We start from the raw sequence: 27,495 nt of genomic DNA, 5'->3' as shown, positions 1-27,495 counted from the left end.
AACATATGTGATTATAACTTGTTCAATATATCGAAATAGTACAGGTTGTAAATATTTGAAATGTGTGATAAGCCTAGGATCAATATTTTACTGAGTGAAACATTGATGTTGATTGAAAGTAGAGTAATTTCATATTGAACTATCCCTTGGCTAAAGGCATGTTGTATTTGTCCGGTCATATGTTAAAATGTATTTTAACGTTATATATATATACTTATTTATTTATTGCGAATTTTGCACATAAATATTGTTAAGTTTTGCACACTACACTGTGAAGAAATCACGCAAAAGTATTTTCTCCAATGTAATTGAAAACGTTAATCACGTGATACACTTGAAAAATGCACTGCCACTTTAAAAATGTTTCCCAACTGCACAACAATTGTCGAGTGAACAAGCGGCGAAAGCCGCGAAACGCGTCTCTGATCTTTTGGGTAATAAATAATTGAGGCTTGAATACTGGGTCCGTGTCCTGTTTTGCTGCCGGCAGTGCGTGACTGACTACGCGGTGGCTGAGTCAACAGGATTCTTGGATATTTATATATGTATATATATATATATATATATATATATATATATATATATATATATATATATATATATATATATATATATATATATATATATATATATGCTCCCAGGTTCCTTAACGTTAAAGAGCCACTCGGACACCTCAAGTGCTGTAACTCTGATTTAATAGCAAAGGGAAAAACGACGCGTTTCGGGGATTAGCCCTTGATCACGCTCGTAAACATTCAGTGCCACCATGTTTAAATACATTTCATAAAAGCTTAACACCTCACGTGACTCACATACACAACTGTGGCGGCCATCTTGTAAGGTGCAATTTCGCTCCTATAACATGTGTAATGTGATATAAAATTGTATCAATCACTGACATACTGAATCCATATAGCATTACTTAAGGATGCCATAATGCAACCAACTGTATATATAGATATTTGCAATTAATGCGCTTTTCATTTGCGCATTTCAGCGTGTAGTTTTAATAGCTGTATACAGTATATTACTAGAACATCCACATTTCTCTCGTATTGCCCAAGTGGGCGAAACAGTTCTTCTGGTATTGCCCAAGTGGGCTTTCAAAAGTTCATATGTCGAAAAATAGTCCATTACTACATGTTCATGCTGCCTTGGCCTTGATCTTCTAACCATCAGTTGTTCTTAAATATATCAGTGCTCAAACAATCTGGAATTAAAAACATGATATCATTACACTCAGCAAACTGTATTCAGACTAAAATCATATCAATCATATAAATGAATTGCCAGCTCTTCACTGATATTAAGACCATTCGGGGCAAGGCTTTCCAAATCAACAATATATCTTGATTCCAATTTACGCAGGGACAGTTCTCGATTCCCCCCTCTCACACCTAGATCGACACTGTCAATCACCACTATTCGTACCTGGTTCTCATCATTATAGTGATTTTCAGCAAAGTGGCGAGACACAGGATACTGCTTGTTCTTGTTCTTAATTGCTCTCAAATGCTCCAACACATGTTTTTTTGCTTCGTGTTTGGTGCTGCCAATATACCATTTCTGACAGGGGCAAATTAAAACATATATACAATGTGTGGTGTTGCATGTGAGACTTTTCCTAATCACAAATTCTCTGTTAGAGTTCGGTATTTTCAAAGATTTACAATCTACACTGTTCCTACAGGCTTTGCATTTTTTACAACACCGAAATCCAGCCGGTTTGCCGGTGTCAGATGTACTTGTAGAGCGAACATGATTGTGACTAAGTTCGTCTCTCAGTGATTTACTTTTCTTGAAAGTAATCTGAGGATTGCTGCCAAGATTTTTACTGAGATGAGTGTCTGTAAGTAACACATGCCAGTGTTTTTTTAAAATATGCCGTAAAGAATTCGCCTGTCCTGAAAATGTGGTAATGAATCTGACAGAGTCATCTTTTTTGTTGTCTAGCACTTTGGGATACAATAGGTCATTTCTGGTTTTAGATTGTACCCTGAGTTTAGCTTTATTGAAAATACTTTTACTGTAGCCTCTCTCAAGGAATCTTTTACACATAATCTCTTGTTCATGTTCGAATGATGAGTCATTGCTGCAATTTCTTTTTGCACGCAGTAATTCGCCATATGGTATACTGCGTACCAAATTGGAGGGATGACTGCTATTTGCGTTTAATATGCTATTGCCGGCTGTACTTTTCCGGAACAGTTTTGAAGTTATTTTGTCATTCTTCACTTCCAATAGAACATCCAGGAATTCAATGGACTCCCTACTGATGTTGCTTGTGAACTGCAAATTTAAATCGTTCACATTCAGTTTCTCTATGAAGGATATTGCAGCATCCTCTGCGCCACACCAAATGAAAAAAATATCATCGATATAGCGCAGCTACAGGGCAATGTTAGAAAATTCAGCCATCTCCATGACAACCTGCTCCTCCCACCAGCCCATGAAAAGATTTGCGTAGCTGGGGGGGAAGCAGGTTCCCATGGCTGTGCCCTGTGACTGTCTATAGATGTCCTCATCAAAATAAAAGAAATTATCCGTTAGGCAGATTTCAATCATTTTCACCAACATTTGTGAATGATGGTAATAAGTCATAGAAATGCTGTATAGCCTCTAGTCCGAGCTCATGTTTAATGCAGGTGTATAAGCTGCTCACATCTAATGAGACAAGTATGAAATCCTTCTCCCAATGCATCCCATCATTTACCGTTAAAAAGTGGGTTGTATCTCGTAGGTAAGATGGTAATGCATTGACATACGGTCTAAGATGGTAATCAATAAACCTCGAGGTGTTTTCTAGCAGTGATCCTATTGAGGAAACTATAGGTCTCCCCGGGGGATCTACCATGCTTTTATGAAGTTTTGGGAGTAAGTAAAGGACAGGGATTCTGGGGTGGGCACAATACAGATATTTATATTCCTCATCCTCCCATAATCCTCTGTCCAACCAGTCTGACAATAGGCTTCTATACTTGATATATGATCCCAATACTTCTGTCATATATATATATTCCCACAATTCGTTTGTGATGACGCGCTCTCTCCCACAGTCTAGACCAAGCTGCTACTCATAATAATGCCCCACCAAATATCCATAAAGAAATTAAATAAAGAAAGAAATAATGGGAACTAAATGTCACAATGAAGAACTGAATAGCTGTCAATTAAATAGTTAATAATAAAATAATGGATAATTATTCATCAATTATTTCTTAATTAACTCCCCATCTCGTGCCTAAACAAGCCAAAAAACCTGTACCTAAATATAACATAAACATATAATTATTAAACAATTTACATAACTATAAATCATTTGATTTTTTATTATGACTAAACTATTTATTAGTAATCATTATTACTTAATTACCTTCCCACTCTTTACCCCTACAAACCCAACACCCTCCCCTAAAATATAACTTAAACATATATTAGTTACCCAATTGACATAATTAATTATCAATTAAATAAATAATATTATTTGAAAATAATTTATTATTTTATTATGCCTAATTAATTTCTCACCCTGTACCCCTGCAAACCTCACAACCCGCTACAACACTATAAAGTGCTATTAAAAAAGTAATTATAATTTAGAAATTAAAATAACAAACTAATCTATTTTTTACAACTACATTATTGAAAATGATATTAACAACACATATATTCTTGAAAATGATATTACTTAAATAAAAAAAGAAATATTTTTGTTAACGGTATTTCTGCATCATGATATTTATGCATCACAATATTGAAAAGTCAATATTTATTTAGCTTGATATTTCTAATCAAATATTATGTCCAAATACGCCAGAGAACAGAACTAGGCTACTATTGGGAAGGAAAGCTATGCAAAAGTGTGCACTTCGTGTAAGTTCTGCCCTTATTTGTTTGGCACTAGGTTTGTTGTTCAAACGTATCATAAGCTGCTCAAATGGCAATGGATATGAAAGTAGAGAATCCGAACATATTGAGTCACAGGAACGCTGATGGACTGTTTCGCCGGTTTTACAGATCTGACCATTGACCCTCTCCAAGTCAGGGGTTTGTTTCAAGTGTTCTAACATGGGAGTGGTGTCTGTTGGGACGTAAAAATCCTGTTCATGGTATTGGATGTACACCCCTGCCCTGAGTGTCCAACTGTGCTGATGACTGGATCGCTAATACAGATTTTCCTTTTCCTAGGCAAACACGGATCATACGTGAGTGTGTGACATAGTTTGGTCATATGAATTGCTGTCTTGTTGGACGAAGAGGGGCACCAAAAGCACTACCCTCATAATGCAGGAAGGCTACTGACTACACCAGGAGTTAAGCATCATGAGTACAGTGGAGGCAGAATACAGTGTAGTGACCAGTAAGATTGAACACTTCCTTTTCAACCCATGTCATTGGTGTAAGACATGCAAGCTCACTAATATTCAAAGTTCAGATGCTATGTGCTTAACTTAACCTTGGCCTACATCAGTTTGTTGTGAAGTGCTCTAAAGCACAGACGTGGTGTATCTGTGCTATGTCACTGTGTACCTAGGTATGGTAGAATACAGGGGTAATGCAGTTCTGAGCAGGGCATACATGGTGAGGGCATTTGCTGGATGTATGTGTGCCTGTGGATGGTGCAGCACATGAAGGATGTAGTTGTGTGCAGTATGTGTATTTTAAATGTATGTGCTGTATGTTTGTGTGCCTGTGAGTGGTACAGGACATGAAGGATAAAGTGCTGTGCAATGTGTGTAGGCTGTATACAAGAACTGGGTTTGTTTGTGCATATGGATGGTACAATACATGGAAGGCCCCGGGTTCAATTCACTCAGGCCTGTGTGGTGAAACATGAAAAGGAGTTAGTGAAATCCCCCCAGAAAGATGTGTGTATTGCTATATTCCTGGGCGCTGGCTGGAACATATACTAGAGAGGGGAGAGTTAGGCCCCCCCATATGCCTCAAATGGTACTCTTTGTTTCATTAAAAGGCCACAAGGAAGGGGCCTAGGAACATCTCAAGAAGGAGATGGGGTTAATAAGAGAATCATAAATGAAAGGGTTTGTGCCCTGGGCTAAGCATTTGCTACACATATCACTGTGGCTGACATCCAGGTGTGACTTATAATTACTCCCATGGCCTGTGTTGTGGGGCTGTCAGCTTTGGAGTCACTCCTACTGTGACAAGCTGCTTCCAAGCAGAAGAGGGGGGAAGAGAAATGAGCACTTAAACAGAACCAGACCCCCAAACATATACTTCAAAGACTCAAACTCTAAATTGCATTTGATGACTGAAAATGGTCTTTAAAAAGGGGAATTTGAGAACCCAAAACGTGTCCTTTGCCAAACAGCCAGACAGACTGTGTGAGGAGGGGAAGTTCTGCAGGACCTCTGCCTTTAACCAGGACTGGAGGCCAAGGCCTGCTAGTCTCCTCGATGGACGAGGGGACATCATCCAGGGAATCCAATAGCACCTGTCCCGAAGCCATGAGCACCAGTGCCAGTCTGCATGTCAAGACAAGTGTGCCCTGTGAGGAAGAGAAGAGCATAGGAGGGAGTGAGGAGAGTGAAGAGCTCTATTCAGTAGACTCCTTCTGTGAGGTGTGAGGTGTGAGGTGCTGGCTAATGCACTGACTTGGTCACTTCCCATGTCCAGACTGAAGTTGATGTAGGACGGTTGCAGTGAATTAAGCAATGTGCATTGCTGCGCCATTTGGGCCAGAGCCTATGTGCAGTGGGAGAGAGGTGACTCTGTGTGTCAGGAGGGGCAGCTGTGAAAATAATGCTGTAATTTAAGGGCCATTGCCAGTGTCTGGTAGTACTACAAGACCCCATATGCCAGGAAGGGTTGACGCCAAGAACTTAACTGTGCCAATTGAACTAGAGTCCATGCATTGTAAGTATACGGCGAACCTGTAAGTTGTGAAACCTGGTTGAATTAATTGCCTTCAGCAGTGAGGCCGCTGTGGACCATGTGCACCTGCAAGGGATGAAGGGTTCCTGCCAGTAGCAATGTGTCATCATCCCCTCCCATCGTGGGCAGAACCAGAGACTTACCCATTGAAAAGGAGTCATAGAGAACCTCCAGTCGCTGCTTATGCGTAACTGTGAGTGAATACTCACCAACCGCTTGGGGCATCCAGCTAACTCACCTCAGATCAACTTCTTTCACTCCAGCACCCATTGAAGGGGCACTCCTAGGAACTCTGGTTGCGTTGAACCTGCGAGGCACAGGTTAGACTGACTTGGAGCCAGGAGGAACTTGCTGACAATTAGCACTGCAGTGCTGGAACAATGTTGACTGTCAGAATTGGGTAACAGTGGACTCCTAAGGCTTGGACTGCTATTGGGGCATATTATCGATTTTTCCAATAGTGAATGGGGTATAACCATTAGTACTAACAGAAGGAGGAAGTGGATCACGGATCCAGCAAGAAAACACTTGAGACCCGACCCCAGGTGGATTGTGTAGTTCTTTGTGAATGTTGTATTTTTCCTTTTCGTGGGTAGCAATATAAATAAATACTTCTCACTTTTTATAAATATGAGCATTTGGCTGTGTTAGAAATGGGAGTCTCTAGTTGGCAGAGGTATGCTCCTTGGTCCAAAGGTGGACCCTTTCTTCTAGTCAGGATGAGAGAGTTACACAGTTTAGATAACCCCTGCTCACTCTCTTGGTAGCTTGGCACGAGCAGACAGGCTTATCCCAAAGGTAATGTGTAAAGTATTTGCACCCAGACGTATAGTAACCCAGTGAAAACACTACAAATGGACACTACACCAGTTTGGAAAAATAAAGTGTCTTTATTTAAACCAAAATAGGAGCAAAACAACAAAAATCCAACATACACAATTCAAAATATGACTTTTAAAAGGTTTTAAATGATTCTGTTCATAGAAAACTAAGGATGCAAGACTTTTAGACAATGTACCTCAAATGGGTCAAAATTCACAAGGCAAAACAGTCGCAGGGAGGAGAAGCAGAGAAAAACACAGTGATGCATCACTTCTTGCGTGCTTGTGGAGGGGATGTGACAGTTCGGCTGAATGCAGGAGAAGTAATGAGTTGAATCATGACTGCAGGGCAAAGTGATGCGTCGATTCCAAGACCATTCTGGTTTGTGGGTGATGCATGGGAAAACTTGCTTCACAGGTGCGATGCGTGGAAATCTGGGACACAATGGATGTAAATGCAGTGGCAGAAACAGGTGCAGCATCGATTTCTTCAGCTGCAGTGCCACAATGCATTGATTTTTCTAGCTGCACAACAGGGCTTGCACCGACTCGCTGCAGTGATCTTTGACATTAGGGGTCAGTTCAAGAGACTCAATGTGCAGCCTATTTTTCAGCCTCTGGCATGCAAAGCATTGATTCTTTGGCTGCACATCAGAGAAGCGTGGACATTCCTCCAGCTCTGCAGTGTAGCATCAGAAAAACAGGCTCTGGAAGGGACATGGATTGATTTTCTTAGTTTTGTCACGCTTTTTCAGCTCCCAGCACCAAGAAAAACCTCAAGAGGCCCAGAACTGGAACAGGCACTTCCTGGTGAACAGAACTCCCAGCAGTGGAGTTCAAGAAAGCTGTTGGTGAAATCTGTGTTTCCCTGAGATTTAAGAACAAGAGGAAATCACAGGGAAGTCCTTGGAGACTCTTCACAGGCAGAGTTCCAGTCTCTGTCCTCTCCTTGGCAGAAGCAGCAGCTGCAGGTCAACCCAGCAAAGCAACACACAGCAAAGGGGCAATCTCCTGCTCACAGCTCTTCAACTTTTCTTCCTTTGGCCGAGGTGCCTCTTTATTCAAGAAGTAATCTAACGTTTTGGGGTTTTGAGGTCTAATATTTATACCACATTTTCTACTTTTATTCTTTGTTGCAATAGTCTCTGAACTCAGTAAAAAACAGCTCGGTCCTCCTTGGTCCAGCTTCAGTGTAGGAGGTGGAGACAACATTGTGCTGAGCAGACACAGCCTATTCAGTTGCTAGTGAAAACCTCTATAATCCATCTAAATGCAGAAAGGTCTATTTAGCCAGGCTAGGAGTCACCCAGGAAGAGCGGGACACATCTCAATCTCCCTTAAGACTGTCTAGAGTGACAGCACTACCCCAGCTCCTGTCACTCCAAATCCAAACAGTGAATACACAAACAGGCTGAGGAACACAGGATGGTTACACAAGAAAATACCCATTTTCAAACACACAATTGAAAAAACACATTTACTAAAATATGTGACCAGTGAGGACAAAAATATATTTCTCTAATCTCTATCATGTTCCAATTGATAGTTCCGCTAGTAAGATGTTACAAGGCAGGTCCCATTTTAACCTAAGGGACATACAGACTTTCAATAGTGAAAATGAAATTCACATTATGTCACTATTAGGACATGCTAAACACACCAGCACATGTCCTACCTGTCACATATACTGTACCTTGCCCATGGGGGTACCTAGGACCTTCCTGTGGGGTGCCTTATATGTAAGAAAAGGGAAGGTTTAGGGCCTGGTAAGTGGGTGCACTTATTAGGTCGACATCTCAGTTAAAAACTGCATGCAGACACTGCAGTGGCAGGTGTGAGAACCATTTGAAAGGCTGCTGGTTTGGGGGGCACATTCATTGCTGCAGGCCAACTAGTAGCATTTGATTCACAGGCCTTGGGCACACACAGTGCGATTTACTAGGGGCGTACTAGTAAATCAAATCTACCGATCATGAATAACCAATCCGAATCACAATTTACCCAAAGAGCACTTGCGCTTTGGCAAAGATCAGCAGTGACAAAGTGCTTAAAGTACCTAAATGAGATAAAATAATATCCAGCACACAGTTAAAAAATACAGAAGGTAGAGGCAAAAAGCCAGGGGAAATGATCTCAAGGAGGCCAGCTCTAACAGGCCGTACTGTGATTTATTGTTGTTGCTGCATGCATTTTGAGTTTTGAACCTGTGCTCACTCCCCTCTAGCCACTCCTCCTCTACCCCCACCCAAGTTAGTTTTGGACTGCTCGGACCACGCTTATACTGAGAGTCAAGTGCAGAAAGGAGTACTTGGCTCAGTTACTAAGAATCCATCAAGAGTCAATGTTAGACCTGCCAGGCTTAGGGTGGTGTTCCCACAATCATTTTGACTTCACCCCTCTCTTTTTTGCTGATCTCGTTTTTGCGGGCTTTAGGACTCTGTGCACTTTGCCACTGCTAATCAGTGCTAAACTGCTTATTCTCTCTCCCTAATCATGGTAGTATTGGCTTACACTTAACTGGAATTTTTAATTTACTTATAAGCCCCTAGTAAAAGCGGTACTACGTGTGCCCAGGACCAGTAAATTAAATGCTATTAGTTGGCCTGCAGCACTGATTGTGCCACCCATTAAAGTAGCCTTCAAACTTGTCTCAGGTCTGACATTGCAGCCTGAATGTGCTGTTTTAAGCTGCCATTTCGCCCTGACAAAACAAATCTTTTTATTAATCCAGTTATGATTCGATCAATCAACTTGTTCATCAATGAGAAACAAATCCCAGTGCAATATCTGTGATCTATCACTGCGTGGCACACTGACATCACCAACTAATCTGAGAATGAAAGAACACCATCACAAACCAAGAGATAGCCACCTGGTTGGAGCTCTTGTTAAGAGCTCCTAGTGCTTGGGATCCCAATTTTGGATTTATCCCTGTTAGCACCCACTCTTTCAAGGAATTCAACAACCACAAGTAACTGGATTGTACTCTTACCTAACTGGCTGATGTCTGGAGCCTGCTGAGAGTCCTGTGGTCACCCAGGAAGCTGTGATCATCGGAAGAGCCCGTATCATCTGGAGTCGCCCCCACCATCACCAGACTTCCTCTGGCCATCAGTGGAGACCGCGACAGATGGCTGGAGCCTGCTGAGGATCTTGTTTTCACCTGGGAAGACATCGCCTGGAATTTTCCCCACCCTCACCTGACTGCTGCGGGACATCGATGAGCCCGAGATTGAGGGCTGGCACCCGCTGGGAGTGTCTGCTAGAGAGCTGCTCTGTCCATCGGAGGTGTCTGGCTCATCTGCGGTCACCCCCACCGGACTGCCTAAGACTGTGTCTGCGCCTGGAGTGATCGCGCCGTTGCCCGGGTTAAGCGGCTGGTGTGGAGCCCTGGGGCAGACTGGGCAGTACTTTACAGAGCGATCTTGGATTACACGCGGCAACTGTTGTCCAGGTGGGCCGGGCTCCTGACTTGTACCCCTGGATGTTGCACGGCACTCCGCAGTGCCTCACGGAGCGTCCTGAAGCTGCACGCGACAGCTGCTATCGAGGCGGGCTGGACTCCCGACCCGACGTGTCTCCCTGGTTGTGACACGGCAGCCCCTGCTCCCATCAAAGACGATAGTGTCTTGGCCCTCAGCTGCATGCCGCCTGCACCGATGATTCTGATCTTGCGGCACGGATCTGCCCCCTGCCCATGCTTCCGCTCCCGGTCTTCTCCTCGCGGCTCTCCTGAGGCACCCCTGCTGCTCCCAAGAACTTCATGAGCAGACCTGCAGCTCCTCCCAGAAAACGTTGCACACAACGAAGATTCCCCCGATGTTTGAAATGAACTGCCGATAACACCAGCGCATTTGATGTACAGGACTGTGGCAAGGTATTGTTTCTGTTCCGCTTTTAATTTTAGATTTTTAACAATTTACCCCTCGAAGATCTGTTGCCCAAAATGGCTAGGGTCATAAAACTGCAACAATAAATTGCCTCCATTTCTACCAGACCCTCACAAAGCTAAAAACTTTTCCTGGCACTGTGATCCCCAAAATAGACATAGGACTCCCCACTCCTCACTCAGCAAGCTAGAAACTGGACTTCCTCGGTCTGCCCTGGATTAGGAAGTGAAACTGGTCTCAAAACATAATAAAAAAAAGGACTACAATACTTTTCCCTATCTCCCCAACTTGGCGGCCATCTTAGACTAGTCAATCATCTTTACTTTACCATGCCTAAGGAAGCGGCCATTTTAGACTAGTCACATTCTCTACTCCTTCATGCCCACTTTTTAGCCTAACCACCCACACCTTACTCACACTTACCATAGCTCTTTATCTACACCTACCCACACAACTTCCTTCACCTACCTACACCTCTACTCCCAACATGGATCCCACGGGCAAGCACACATATAAAATTATTTCCCCTCCCCACCCCCCCGAGCTCTCCAAAAAAAATGACAAACGTTTTAAACACAACTTCCTAAAGTCCCACCCTGAAACCCCCTTTGTAGACACCTACTTCTCACTAAACAATGGAGCCAAGAGCACCGATATCTATACTATATGTAGAGCACAATGGAGAAAAGCGTTCCTCACCTTACTCACTATCTCCACCACCAGGAAATCTTCCCATGGCTTAACACTGTCCACCACACCATCCCAACTCTTCCCAGCTAGAGCAACCATCACTATCTACAACAACGGCATTATCTTAATTCAATCCACATACAGGAACCTTGACCTATTCGACAACTTGTTCCCCACTTTCAAAGAATATATCTCCAACCCTCAGACTCCAATCCATCTGGCCTCCAATCCTAACAACCTTGACTCCACAGCGCCTCCTACCACTAACACACACCTCCTGCCTCCCCCCAGTGCTCTACTCCTTCACCCACCCGCTACAATCACCTCACATCCCTCGATCACAGGTGTAGATCACTCCTCTTCTTACATCCTCCCCACCCCCACCCCCTGTACCTCCCAACATAACCCTCCCCTCCCACTTCCAACTAGACTCTCAGAACACCCCACCTCCCTTAACTACACTCCCCCTCCCCACATCAGGACCTTCTCCCATCCCATCTCCCCCCCATTCCCAGTCCCCACCTCCTCACCTGCACCCCCCCCCACCCCTAGCCCTCACCCATCCATCAACTACTCCCCCCATTCTTAGTCCCCACTACCTCACCTGCACGCTAGACACCCCTAGCCCTCACTCATCCCTCAACTTCTTACCCCCCCACTCTCAGTCCCCACTACCTCAACAGCACCCCCGCAACCACCAGCCTACACTCATCCCTCAACTTCCCTCCCCTCCTACCACTTACTCCCGGCCCAATAACTCCAATCCCCCTCTCACACCCCTCCACCCAACTTTCCTACCCCTCTTTTCACCAACACCCTCACCTATACCACTAACCTCCTCCCTAATTCAACCACTCCCTTCCCCCCCAACCTCCCTACGCTTCCGAACACCAACCCACTCACTAATAACACCAACCCCTGCATTAACACCACACCCCTCCCCCCACTCTAGTAACCTATTCACCCTCAGTGCCCATCCCCAACTCCTTATCCAATCCCACGCTGGACATGATTATGTCCACCTTCTCCACACCCTCAAAGAGTTACTCTTCACACAACCCAGACACCCCCTACCCACCACCACTTCCCCACCTAACAAATCCCCCACCCATCCTACTCACCCTCTTACACAAAAATCCCCACACTGGACCTCAATCCCAGCTCGCAATCCCACCAACCGCTCCCAACGCACCATCAATCCACTTTCGGACCACGACATACGCACCCTCCTCTGCTCATATGACACAGTTCCCCAAAACCACTTAGCCACCACACACCTTTCTATCCCCACGATTCATTCTAACCCCTTAGGCACCCCACACAAAACAACAGAGGCTCTGTCCCAAATATCCTTAAAAAAGTCCCCATCACTCTAGAACCCTCTTCCACCCTCTGCACCCCCAGGCTCAAATGCATACTTCTCAACTGCAGGTCGGCCCCTAGACACTCCTCTGACATCGCTGATCTCATCAAAACACTGGACCTTGATCTAACCATTTTGACTGAAACCTGGTTAACTGAATCTTCTACACCTATCATGGATATTCTAATACCCCCCAACTACCACATCATTAGACATGATAGGTCCAGCAAGACAGGCGGTGGAATTTCATGTATTTATAGGAGCAACCTCTCAGTTACTAGAGTCACCTCCCTCCCTCTTACCTCCTGTGAATACATCTGCCTCGATGTCATCAGCAAGAGCAAACCTGTATGCTCTCTACACGTCATCTACCACCCACCTGGGGACAACCTCATCTTCACCCAACAACTCATGGACACAATCTCAACCAATTCCGGACTTCAAAACACTCCAATTTTCCTTGGTGACTTCAATCTCTATTGGAACGATCACAATGACGCGGTGGTAAATAGTCTCAAAAACTTCCTCAAAGCTCTTGACCTCACCCAAATCTGCAACAGCCCGACCCACGAGAAAGGCTCTATCCTCGACCTTATCATCTCCAAAGAGAACTCTACCCATCTTGGGTCAATCCAACCCTGTGACTGGTCAGACCACCACATTATCACATTCTTCATCAATGAAAAAGTTAAATTTAACCAGGTTCAATCCACCAAATCCAAGGTCTGGAAAAGGGACCTGAAGAAACTCAACCCAAACTCTTTACCTTCCCACAGCTGCAATCTCCTCCTTCCCCCTACCGGCGCTTTTGACGTTCAATCTTTGACCGACCACTACCTCAACTCTATGACTTCAATAATCAATGAGGCTGCCCCCTTGCAACTGAAAAGAGTCTCCACTAAGAACTCCAACCCATGGTACGATGGTAGACTCAACGAAGATAGACGGGCCATGCGAATGGCAGAGAGCACCTGGAGATCAGCTCCTTTGGCACTGCACCTTAAAACTCTGAAGAAAAAGAGAAACGCATACTTCAGGAAAATCAAGACCAAAAAAACTGTTTGAACTAATCAAAACACAATCCAAGGAACAACCCCAACAATAACATAGCACAATGGGCGATATACCATCCTGTGAAGACTTCTATGCTTTCTTTAATCTAAAGACTGATAACATAAGGAGCGATCTCCTCAATGACGTAAGCCTTTACTCCAACCCCCACAGCATAACACCCACTGAACCAAAAAACAATGCTGCATGGTCATCCTTTGACACCTACAATTGACAAACTGCTCAGCACATTGAAACCTTCTAATCACCTCACAGACCCCCTTCCTGCTAACGCTGTAAAGGACTTCATCCCATTGCTCCTTCCACTCTGGACCAAAATTATTAACAGTTCACTTCAGCAAGGACTCATCCCCGACTCCCTCAAAGTTGGACAAGTCACACCTATACTCAAGAAACCAACAGCTGACCCTACTGACCTAAACAATTACCATGCTATTACCAATATTCCCACCTTTGCCAAACTGTTGGAAAAATGCGTACAAATCCAATTGACAAAACACATTGATCAGTTTGACCTCCTCAACCCTCATCAATCAGGCTTCCCAGCAGGGCACAGTACTGAAACTGCTATGACACACATAATTGATGACGCCCTCCAAATCCTAGAACAAAACGATACTTGCCTCCTCATCCTTCTTGATCTCTCCTCAGCATTTGACACAGTCAAACATGAGAACTTACTCGAGCTGTTAAACACCAGAATGGGTCTATCTGGGACTGTTCTCAAGTTGTTCACTTCCTTTCTCCATAACCGGTCTCAGAAATTCAAGAGCAACAACTTGATGTCCCCACCAGTGCCTGTAACGTTAGGCGTCCCACAAGGATCTTCCCTATCCCCAACATTGTTCAACCTGGTCATGGAACCTCTCACCACCTTGTTACAAGCATCTAATGTACACTTTCACATGTACGCCGACGACACCCAACTATATCTCAAATTACAATCCCCCAAAGACATCAAACTTCTGAACTCAACACTCAGAAACACCCAATCATGGCTTGCTGATAATCACCTCAAACTTAATGCTCTGAAAACTGAGTTCCTTCTGATCTCACCTCCCGCGAAAATCTCCACCACTCAAACTTGGCTTAAGCACTTAACTGCACTCAATGTCCAACCTACCATCGTGGACTCAGCGAAATCTTTAGGCATAACACTTGACGCCAATCTCAACATGCAGCAAGGCAACTAAGGGAGCTAATTTCCAAATCAATATCTTGAGGAAACTCAAACCCTTCCTCCCAGCCAGGGACTTCCAAACTGCAGTACAAGCCCTAGTCATTCCTCGATTAGACTACGGTAGCCTCGCCCTCTGCGGACTCTCCCTATCTACAACTGCACCCCTGAGAGCCTCTTTGCAGCGAGACTCATCACTGGATCAAAAAAACACTTGCATATTTCACCTGACCTAAAATCCCCGAACTGGCTGCTTTTTGAAGCCAGAATACATCTGTACACCACAACTCACCCAGCTACCTCACTCAGAAGCTGACAATATCTGGTGGCTCAAGAACCACTAGAAGTACAAAGAATCTTCTTCTGAAACCTCATAGATTCCGGAAGGAAAAAACATATAAACGCTCCTTTTCAGGAATGGCACCCAGGATCTGGAATTCACTCCCTCCAGAAACCAGGCTTATCTCCTCCACTACATTTTTTAAGAAAGAAGTAAAAGCTATCCTCATGGCTAAATTCACCTGAACTTTTACTTTGGATCTATTTGTACTATTCATTTATCTGATTGTCTATTTGTATTATTGGTTTAGCTGATTGACTATGCTCCCTCATGTACCTACCCTATTTTGCTACTCATTTATTACATACAACTATTCTTTGCTCAAAAGTCTGTTAATAACTCTCTTGTTTTCTTACCCCTTGTTTTTGTAAAGCGCTCTGATATCTGCAAAGATCTTGTTAGCGCTATATAAAACTTTCAAAATAAAAAATAAATAAACCAACCAATCCCAGCACGAAATACTATGACATATATTTTCACTCCTCACAACAGCTCACCCTCCTTTACAATTTTTTTCGTAATTACACAAATCAACAAAAACTTCTCAAAAGACAATAATAAACAGAAATCATGGTAAGTATATTCAAATGCTCATACTACGTTGAGGTTTGAGTTGAATGGGGAAGGCTCCATTCCATTTATGATAGAAAGAGGTCTGAGACAGGGGTGTGTGTTATATCCCATTCTAGATCATGTATATATCAATGGCCTGGAAGCTCACCTTATCTAAAAAGGTTTGAATATGGTCAAGGCTGGTGCTCGTGCCATTTCTATTCTTCTTTATGGAAAATATATGGAAGAGCGTGATTTAAAAATACATTTGGCCAAATCCTTCACTATGACTTGTGGAGTAAGGGGTACTAAAACATGAGCTCATAATGTACTTGGCAGAAAGATTGAGCATACTTTTATTTATCTTATGGTACAGCTTGATCCAAAAGGGATTTGGTTACATCTGAAAGATATAAGGAAGCAACAGTATGTTAACTCAGTGGAATCAAAATGTAAATTTCCCAAAAGACTTGACCATAAACCACTTGAGGAAATGTGTATACTCTATCATTCAAACTGCGTATTTGTGGCGAGTTAAAGAGCTGGCGTTTGGCGCTATGTTGACTGTGTAATCCTCCAAAAAGCTGAAAATACTGTGCTTAAGAGTCTAACACGTTGGTAAAACCTGATAAGTCATTTAGAACTACGCCTAAAATATCTTCAAGATCTTGTCAGGTTATGCCCTCTTTTGTTATGGCATGCCGTGTGGACTAAAGCACCAAACCAGAAAAGGCATTCAATTATCTGATTTCATTGGACTGTTTCGCTCTAGATTGTGCGCACCATATCCCATGGTTAGCTTACATTGAAAATGTCTATTTTAATTTGGACAACCAGCCTGTTTTAGTAGGCCTTATACTTTGTGTCAGGCTCCCAATAATGAATTGGAGACCCTTTTTGTGAAAATGTCTGATGCAAGGGCAAATTTAAAAGGTTTCGGATGTTGCGTATCTCATATGTTTAATTACAGAAGGGCATGCAGTTTTATCTGTCTAAAATTACTTATTTTGCTCATAGGTAGTTTTTTGCATGTTTTCAGCTTTACAGAATTAATTTTAAAGTAGCATTTCCAATAATAGATGAATAGTCATGTGATCTCGTCATTGACCTGTGATGGAATTCCTACGCAAGCTACGATACTTGATGCATTATTTTGAAAATCTTATAAAGTGGAACGAATATTTTATATTAGAACAATAATAAATAAATGTGATTTCAGGAAATGTAACCTTGTTTGCTATTTTTACAGCAACTACATAATGTATCAATGTGTTTTAAAGGATATATTTGTTAATTGCACTATTAGCTTCAGAAGACAAAATATTTTGATCCAGTTAAAATACTTTATGAACTATTGCATGTCTGTCTTAACCCCTTCGCTGCTGGCCCGTTTCCGCCGCTGTGCGGTAAACAAACAAACAGGGCGGGGCCGTGACGAACCCCAGCCGTCATCAGCACACGAGCACCGCGGAGCATACAAGGGGTTAATATAGCAATTTTATAGATATTTTTATGCATGTAATGTTTGAGATAATACAATCTTTTATGGTTAAAACTAAATGAATAAGGATAACATATTATTGAATTGAATTGACTACAGAACACAATATATTGTAAATGTGCCAACCCATCAAAACATTAGAAGGCATGTTAGTACAGTACAACAAAACACTTGAACCAAAGCACAACACACTAGAACAGCAAAAACAATATAATGCAACATCACCACAACTGCAACACAATAACACAAAACAGCTAGTTCAAGTTCAAGAATTTATATAGCGCACTATTCACCCAGAGGGTCTCAAGGCGCTTGGGGAGGGGGTTCATTATTTGTCGAATAGCCAGGTTTTAAGTTCTTTTCTGAAGGAGATGTGGTTCTGTGTAAGGCGGAGGTGAGTGGGGAGTGAGTTCCAGGTCTTGGCCGCCAAGTAGGAGAAGGATCTACCTCCCATGGTGGATCTTTGGATACGCGGAACTGCGGCGAGGCCTTGATTGGAGGATCTTAGTTGGCGGGTGGGTGTGTAGAAGGATAGTCGAGTGTTGAGGCATTCGGGACCTAGATTGTGGAGGGCCTTGTGTGCGTGGGTGAGGAGACGGAATGTTATTCTCTTGTTGACGGGAAGCCAGTGGAGGTCTTTCAGGTGGCCAGTAATGTGATCTTGGCGAGGGATGTCCAAAATGAGTCTCGCTGATGCGTTTTTGATGCGTTGGAGTTTTTTTCTGTAATTTGGCTGTAATTCCGGCGTAAAGGGTCTTTCCGTAGTCTAGTCGACTCGTAACCAGTGCGTGGGTGACAGTCTTTCTTGTCTCGGCGGGTATCCAGTGGAAGATTTTTTTGAGCATACGAAGTACGTTGAAGCAGGAGGATGAGACGGCGTTGACTTGATTCGTCATCGAGAGTGAAGAGTCAAGGATGAAGCCAAGGTTACGTGCGTGGTCCGTGGGTATGGGTGCTGAGCCCAGATCCAAAGGCCACCATGAGTCGTCCCAGGCAGAGGGGGTTGATCCTAGGATGAGCACTTCCGTTTTGTCTGAGTTGAATTCAAGGCGGCTGTCTTTCATCCATACGGCTACTTCTTTCATGCCTTCGTGAAGATTGGTTTTTACGGTGTTGGGGTCTTTGGTGAGGGATAGGATCAGCTGGGTGTCGTCTGCGTAGGAGATGATGTTGAGGTTGTGTTGACGCGCGATGGAAGCGAGTGGACTCATGTAAACGTTGAAGAGGGTGGGACTGAGTGATGATCCTTGTGGTACACCACAGATGACTTCGGTGGCCTCTGATTTGAGGATCAGCTGGGTGTCGTCTGCGTAGGAGATGATGTTGAGGTTGTGTTGACGCGCGATGGAAGCGAGTGGACTCATGTAAACGTTGAAGAGGGTGGGACTGAGTGATGATCCTTGTGGTACACCGCAGATGACTTCGGTGGCCTCTGATTTGAACGGGGGAAGTCGGACTCTCTGAGTTCTCCCAGCTAGGAACGAGATGATCCAGTCCAAGGCTTTTCCTTTTATGCCGATGTTGCTGAGGCGTTGTATGAGTGTGCTGTGACAAACAGTGTTGAAGGCGGCGGAGAGGCCGAGTAGAATGAGGGCCACTGTTTCTCCGTTGTCCAGTAGTGTTCGGATGTCGTCTGTTGCTGCGATGAGGGCGGTTTCAGTGCTGTGTTTGGCTCGAAAGCCGGACTGTGAGGGGTCGAGGGAGTTGTTGGATTCGAGGAAGGCAGCAAGTTGGCTATTGACGGCTTTCTCAATGACTTTGGCCGGGAAACCCAAACCCAAAAGCGATACAATCTAAAGACCCAACACATAATAAACGTTAACACAGCGATACAGCATATAAACAACACAATGGCACAACACAAAAAATACAACATAACACACGAGTAGCAATAATACCATAATACACATTTAAAATTTCACAGACAAGTGCCACAAAGCAAATGCTTTTATCACACATTACCATCTCCAAAAATCTGCTTTCACAATATTGTTGTAGAAAGGTGTTTGAACCAAGCACTGCTTTACCATTGAGGACGATAAATATACTCAGCCAAAAGGTTGTTTGATCTGGCAAGATATTTTTTAAACTGAAACGAGTGATTTGCTTCGTTCAGCACTTGTGTGTTCATTCCCCTTGTGAGTTATAATAATGTTTTTCTCTACCATTACAGATTTTTTACCATTCCTAAGAAGTCTTTTCCGTAACTCAGTTTACGTATTATTCCTCTGTGTGACTATAATGCAATTTCTCGCTTATGCTGGCATGATGTCTTTTATGCCAAAGTACGTGGAGCAGCTCTATGGGAAATCTACATCTGAAGCCATCTTTTTAATTGGTAAGTTTAAGCAAAAACTACAAGTTGTTTTAATTCTCTGAGTCATTGTGTGGTATGAATAAGCACACAATGGCACAGATGATGCAGCGGTTGATTCTGTGAGTCTATAGTGGAGTGGAAATGCAACCTTCCAGTATCAGAATTAACTATTCACTTCAAAGTAACACTAAACAACACAGAGCTATTATGTGACCTCCTTTACATCACTAAAAGGTTGAATAGGACTAGCTTTGGCTGATATACATTTGTTCTTTTAGCCTTTTGCCTTACTAGAGTGTAATGGGCAACACCATTTCGATACAGAGCTCCTAAAACCTGCCTCTAAAAAAGTAAATCAGACCAGTCATTACCTGACACTGAACTTCAATCCACTTACCACTATATTTCTAACCTAGTCCATGTATAATTGTGAAGTTTGGTGTTGACAATACATTTTCTAAGAAATCAAGCAATGCAGTCCAGCAAGTTACGTTGATTGTGCTGTGTTGAGTGAATGGGAAAGAGCAAAACAGCACCATATCTACTAAGATGTGACACTCTTCTGCTCCCACTACACATGCACACATTATGCTGCCATGCACAAACACAGACACCCATTTTGATAAGCATAGTATTTTGTAGAGGACAGGGTTTCTCCCTGTACAAAAACTATGCTGTAAGGTGTTTTCCTCTTTATATGTTTTAATGTGTTCTGCAGAATACAGGACGCATGCAGAAAGGGAAAAAGACAAAGAAATGAAAAAATGTTCTCCTTGTTACGCCTGACTCAAGGAGGCATGATATTTGGGTGCAAATCACTGCCTACTGTTCTTTTTGGATAGCGATTTTTGTCAGAGCCCATGGGTGTTGCATGGGTAAACCCATGCAACATCCAAGGAAAGCCCCTATTATGCAAAGTAACCAAGACAGTGCATTGCAAAGCTTTGCATTGCTTTTAGTTACAATCCAACACATATCCGAATTTGAGTTGGACTGTTAATACCACAACAAAATGTTGTACCCAACTATGATGTTGGTCGGAGTTGCCTCCGATCGACATCATTGTGGAAACGGGACCAAATGACCTATGTTGGCGGTCCTCACCTCAGAATTTCAATGCGACTGCACCATGTGCGGTGACATGGTCTTATTTCCCTATGGGCGCTTGTGCTGTCGGCGTAAACCGGACATAGCACAAGCTTCCATAGAGAAATGGGAGATTGTGTTTCATTCCTGCAACGCTTGGCAGGCATCTCACGATGACCCTGCGGCCCCAGCCAGAAGCCTCAAAGAGATGGGGGCACTGCTAGGGAAAGCCTATGGAAAAACTCTATATTTGTTTTGTCCATCTAAAAGCTGCATTTGATTCAGTTCCTTTTAATTTACTTTGGGCAAATCAGCATGGGGTGTACCGAAGCAGCTGTTACATATGATCATATTGTTGTACTGCAAATACATGGGTGCAGTTTAAATTGGGTCATGGAGGTTGTACTATATGCTGTCTGGACACACATAGCACCCCCAATCAAGGCTGTGTACTTACCCCATGTCTTTTTAACCTGGTTATGGCTGATTTTCCACACTATCTGCAAAATATTAACCCCTTAACTGCTGCCGACGGCCAACGGTCGTCACGAGCACTACCTCCCCAGTGCTGCGCACGACCGTTGGCCGTCGAGCCAGCATTCGTTCTTCGAACGTTCAGCACTGGGCGCTGAACATTCGAAGCTCTGATGAGGTTAATGCACACTCTCCAAACTTTGCAGATTTAGCTGTAAGATATTAGCAATATTCAGATGACACCATTTTATTAAGCCACACACCAATAAGGCTTAAAATACTGGCAGCATCATTTAATCAATATACTGTAGTCAATGGTCTTCAAATGAATATCAAATAAAAATATGATGATAGGATCAAATAAATCAGACAAGAAAATATGGGAAATCAATGGGTTAGGAATTGAATCAGTAAAGCAGTATGAATACTCAGGAATTATGTTGGACAATAGAATGAATTTTAAACAAAATGTTATTAACCTAAAGGCCAAATCAACCTCCCTCTCCTTTTAAATCACTGAAAGATAAGCTGGTAAGCCTGAGTCAAAAACTGAAGGATATGAAGGCAAAACTGATTCCTTCGCTCACCTATGGTCTAATTATTTTCCAGTTAGAAGATAGCAAACTCCTTGAGAATTTACAAATAAAAGTTTTCCAATAAGTATTTAAGATCCAGAGGAATGCAGGGCACACCAATGTTGGATTAGAGTTTGGCTTGTTAAACCCATCTTTGGTGAGAGAATCCAAATTTTTTAAATGTTTATTTTCACGTTTTATATCGGATCCCGGATCTCTTGCAGATTTGTGCTGGCAAGAAATAAAAGAGAAAGAGTATGTAGGTGATTGGAGACTATATTTAACCGGGAGCCTAAATACCTTTAAATCCTTGCAATTTGAACATTTGGGTAGAAATAAACTTGCGTTAAAACAAACTTTAAATCAATCTACTAAAATGTTAGCATTTTTATTTGACCAGGAGGCGATTGCAAATAAAGATCATGCGTGGTTGATTATTAATTCGTATAATAAAATCGACCCACAATATTACCTATTGACTCGTTTAATGCCAGTAGTGAAGGATAGACTACTTATGTTATGATTTGGTTGCCGTCCAACTAAGGATGGGACGCCGACATAAGTGAAGAACTGGCAAACACAACACTATATACTATGTGGCTATGTCAATGAAACATTACTACATATTAGAACATTGGAATGTTGGGAGCTCCATTGAAAACATTGGAGTGCTCTGGGTTTATAATGGCTGGTATAAGCCTGGCGCTTCAACATTCCAATGTTTCTTTGTTCACAGCTCTGGCTCCAGGATGATGTTTTGTCTGTAGTATAGGAGTAGGCAGGTGTTTTAAGAGGACTCAGTTGAAAACAGGATGCACTTTATAGATTAAGTTACTATTTATTATTATGACGTATGGCAAGGTGTTTGCATCAAATATAGCTCGCCTGAAGGGACAGTGTAATAGTATGATTATGAAAGATATGATTGTTGATACTGCAGGAATTGTTTTATAACTAGACATTATCCCTAATAATTACATGAATTGATATGACTAAGGGGGACATCATGATGGCGAGCGAACTCGAGTCCGCCTGCCACCGTAGCGGTGCCTGGGACCGCCCGCCTGCAACGGAGCGGTCCCGCACGTCAGGTTACAATGTGACTGCCACCATGGCGGTCGTATTGTGCATGGTTAACATTGTGGCAGGTGCTGCTGGCTGCAGCACCCACCTCAATGCTAAGCATGCAGGTCGTGCTTTTCACTGCACTATGTGGCAGGCACCATGCAGTGCCTGCCACGTAGTGCAGTGAAACATAGAGGGGGTACCATGGGTACCCCGACATTGCACCACCACTCCCCCAACACAATTAGGGCTCGCAATGGGGCCCGAAATGCATTCTCCGCTAGCCTTTCAATGGCGGTTTACACTACACAGAAAGGCTGGCTGTAGCCAGTAGCATAATATGAGGGACTGTGCCTGCTAGGAACCGCCACCATTTTACACATGCTGACCACTTCTCCAGGCAATCAGAACCCTTGCCTGTGGCACAACGGTGATGGGCAGTCTTTACGACCCCCTAAGTACCAGAACGATATTACAATGGCAGGGTGAAAACTGCTGTCTAATGGCAGAGGGCCCGCCACCGCATGGCTGGTGGTGGTGCGCCTTCGTAATGACCCCCTATGTTATGAACAGAATAGAATTGATGAGATTTCATGGTTCTTGTATGGTACAATGTCTTTAAATTACTTTTATATTGTAACTGTTCAAAATGAGTGATGTCTCTGTTTCAAGAAATTGGCTGTTTTTCAATTTCCATGATTGTGATCGTTTTTATTAATATTTTGCAATAAACTTTCACTCAGTGTGGGAATCCAAGCATTGTAATCCCGATGGCGGTAATGCCGCCCATTGGGATTGCGGGCAGGTCTCTGACTGACCTACATGCTCCTTGACCCTGCCGTAATCCAGCTGGAATTACCACCCGGTTTCAATACCGATCGCCAAAATTGTAATTAGGCGGTCGGAATTGAAAATGACGATCTTAGTCAGAATGCCTCCAACCCAGATCGTAATAGGCCTCGTTGTGTCTGGTTTGTGTTATCAAATTAGTGAAAACCCAATACAAAGTCTTTAAAAATCTGGCCTTGATACCATGCAACCAATGTTTTTGCATGTAAGCTCAATAGCTGAGCACCTGGGTAACAGTTCTGGTTGCAGCTTGTCTGCCTGCCAACATCTTGTCCCCCTTTGTCTCAATATCTGGGAGGCATAAATAAGGAGCAACTGCCAAAAAAAACAGGGATATGGCCCAGGTTACAGGCTGCAGGTGACAAATGTTTAGGACAAAAAGGTTTTCAGAATTGTGACCTTTGCAATTAAAGAGGGGTTTAAAAATGAGCATAAACATGACATTCCTACGTGCTCCCATTCAGACGTTATCACATATTAAATGCACTAAGAAAACCCAATGTTATCTTATGGCAGAGATAGGTCTCACAGTAGTAAAAAAGGCATGTGTGAGTTTTTCACTACCAGAACACTTAAAACTTAAAAGTACATGTCCAACCTTTTTTTAATGCACTGATCTCTGCCCTAAGGACTGTCTGGGGATTGTGTAACAAGGGCACCTGAGTTTTGTCTGGGACTATGGGTAATCTAAAATATAAAGAACAGTTGTTCTGAGACCAAAGATATTACAATTAATGTACAAATACATAGAATTATCAATGTATTTAATTGCATATTAAAAAAAACATTTAAAACTATGACAGTGCAGTGAGTGTGTAGTGAGAAATGTGCTTTCACACAAGTGATACATGTGACAATACGTGATCTAGAGTGTGTATCAAGTAAGCCAAAACTACTTCTCTTCTAGTAATCCTATTGTTACTCCAGGCTGCTTACATTTTGTTTGTACAGCTTATTAGCATCATTCTCTTGTCTCACATCTTTATACAATAGTTTGATCTCGCCTATCCATGCTATACATGGTCATTCCCCTCTCATTGGTGTTATTTGACTTGTGTTAACTCTAGCTGTTTTCACTTTTGTTCACCTGTTTTGATAATCCATACAGTCGAATTATTGTTGTTTGCCTTTACAATCCTCATTCTCATGTAAAGTGCTCTGATACCTCAGGGTCCATCCAGTGCTATACAAAATCTCTATAATAAAAATAAATAAATAAAACATGAAGGCCCATTTTATTTTCTGTACAATTAAACTGAGGGGCATATTACCAAGCAATAGCGATAATTATCGCTATTGCTTGGTTAGAGATAAAATATTATCGCCGAGCTGCGGCGATTTTTATCGCGGATAAACCTTGGCTCCTACTAGCTGTCAGCTAGGTAATAGGGAGATTATTTTATCTCAGCTTTCTTGGCTTTTAAAGCCAAAAAAGCGGAGATAAACCCCCTTGATAATATGCCCCAGAGTCTGTAGAACTAGTTGACAATGGTTTGATCCTTTAGACAGATAGAAGGATCATCATCAATACTCTAACAATACATGAGCATGAGAAAAATGGAAGACTGAAAGAGAGCACAGAAAATATAGCTCTACAGTAGTGAAGGCCAAAGTATGGAATTCCAATGTATACAATGAGCACATACTCACAAATGTCTGACAAAAAATCGACGGACAGAAAATCGACCTACAAAAATATCGACACAGAAATATCGAAGTAAGAAATATCGAAGTCCTATCCACATAAAGGTAAGTACACAAATATCGTTATAAAAAGTAATGATGTTAAAAAATCATGTTTTTAAATGTTTGAATAATAATGTTAAAAATATTAAACCATTTAAAAATAATAACTAATACATTTAGGGGTCGATTCTGATTCTGGAAAAACCGCTCCGAATAGCCGTTCGGAGCGTTTTTTCCATACGGATCGTACCCTGCAATGTCCCCCGTATGTACGATGAAATACGATTCGTACCAGGAGCAGGACTCAGTACAAATCGTACAAAGACCGTACAACTCGAATCTCCACACGAATCTTCCTTGGAACCCGCTGTACGCAACATCTGTACGGTTTGCGGCTGCTTTTTCCGACCCGGCAAGTACGATTCATCTCGAGTAAGCACCGTACGACCCTTTTCCTACGGGAGCTGTAAACTGCCGTAAAAGCAGAGTCCGCCGCGAAACAGGTGCGATCATGGGGGGTATGCACCGTACCCCGCGATCTTGGGCTGTATGTTTGCCGGGTGTTCGGTGCATACACCCTGCGATCGTGGGGTATGGCGCGTACCCCCCATGATCACTGGGGTACGTGCCATACCCCTGCAATCATGGGGGTACGCGCCATACGGTGTGTATGTGAATGTGCGCTTTTCCGTACGAATCGCCCTTTCCTGACATGGACCGTACGAATCGCGTCCTGATTCCCCGGTCCGGATTGAACTCGTCGGGTCGTACGGCATGTGTACCAATCGTACAATTCACTGTTTCAGCCCTGCAATACGTACGGATTGCGACGATTCAGACGGATTGACGGAATATGGATCGTACTACGCAACTCGGACGGATGGGTACAATTCATACGGCGACGGCTCCGGATGAAAATCGTACGGACGTTTTTTTACCAGGATGGGAATCGGGCCGACAATGTTAAAATTAAAATAAACATATTCATATAAATGTATATATATATACTTACTCCACATATTGCAACATTAGGGAAAGCGTTGGCTTGTGTCGGTAAAAATTACTATTCCCACTCCAGTGAGTGCAACAGTAGCAAAAGCGCTGGATAGCGTAGGGGTAAAAATTACTATTCCACTCCAGAGAGTGCAACAGTAGGGAAAGTGCAGGATAGCGTAGGGGTAAAAATTACCATTCCCACTCCAGTGAGTGCAATAGTAAGGAGATAGCGTAGGGGGAAAAATGACTAGTGCCACTCCAGTGAGTGCAACAGTAGGGAAAGCGGTGGATTGCGTACGGTTAAAAATGACTATTCCCACTCCAGTGAGTGCAACAGTAGGGAAACCTTGGAGAGCGTAGGGGTAAAAATTACTATTCCCACTCCAGAGAGTTCAACAGTAGGGAAAGCACTGGATTGCGTAAGGGTAAAAATAACTATTGTCACTCCAGTGAGTGCAACAGTAGGGAAAGCACTGGATAGCTTAGGGCTAATCATTACTATTCCCACTCCAGTGAGTGCAACAGTAGTGAAAGCGCTGGATAGTGTAGGGGAAAAAATTACTATTCCCACTCCAGTGAGGGCAACAGTAGGGAAACATTGGATAGCATAGGAGTAAAATGTATTATTCCAATTCCAGTGAGTGCAACTGTAGGGACAGCATTGGAAGGCGTAGGGGTAATCATTACCATTCCCACTCCAGAGAGTGTAACAGTAGGGAAGGCGTTGGATAGTGTAGGGGCAAAAATTACTATTCCCACTCCAGTGAGTGTATAAGTAGGGAAAACATTGGATAGCATAGAGGTAAAATTTACTATTCCAACTCCATTGAGTGCAACTGTAGGGAAAGCATTGGATGGCGTAGGAGTAAACATTACCATTCCCACTCCAGTGAGTGCAACCGTAGGGAAGGAGCTGGATAGCGTAGGGGTAAAAATTACTATTCCTACTCCAGTGAGTGCAGCAGTACGGAAAGCGTTGGATAGCGAAGGTGTAAAAATTACTATTCCCACTCCAGAGAGTGCAACAGTAGAAAAGCGCTGAAGAGCGTAGGGGCAAAAATTACTATTCCCACTCCAGTGAGTGCATTAGTAAGGAAAGCGTTGGATAGCTTAGGGGTAACATTTACTATTCCAACTCCAGTGAGTG

The 27,495-nt window shown here is 43.0% G+C and overlaps 1 protein-coding gene across 1 annotated transcript in view; it reads left to right on the top strand.

The window, feature by feature from the left end:
* LOC147751600 (solute carrier organic anion transporter family member 1A2-like) overlaps window positions 1–27,495 on the top strand; it is an 853,363-nt gene that overhangs the window by 472,255 nt on the left and 353,613 nt on the right. Inside the window, exon 9 of the mRNA XM_086920549.1 lies at window positions 19,474–19,638. Within this exon, the coding sequence (XP_086776675.1) occupies window positions 19,474–19,638 (165 nt within the window). The remainder of the gene's footprint in view (window positions 1–19,473; window positions 19,639–27,495) is intronic.

The sequence above is a fragment of the Lissotriton vulgaris genome, chromosome 1_1 (assembly GCF_964263255.1).
Source record: "Lissotriton vulgaris chromosome 1_1, aLisVul1.2, whole genome shotgun sequence".
Lineage (NCBI taxonomy): Eukaryota > Metazoa > Chordata > Amphibia > Caudata > Salamandridae > Lissotriton > Lissotriton vulgaris.
Note: the sequence above shows the minus strand (reverse complement) of the source record. Positions and strands in the feature narration are given on the sequence as shown.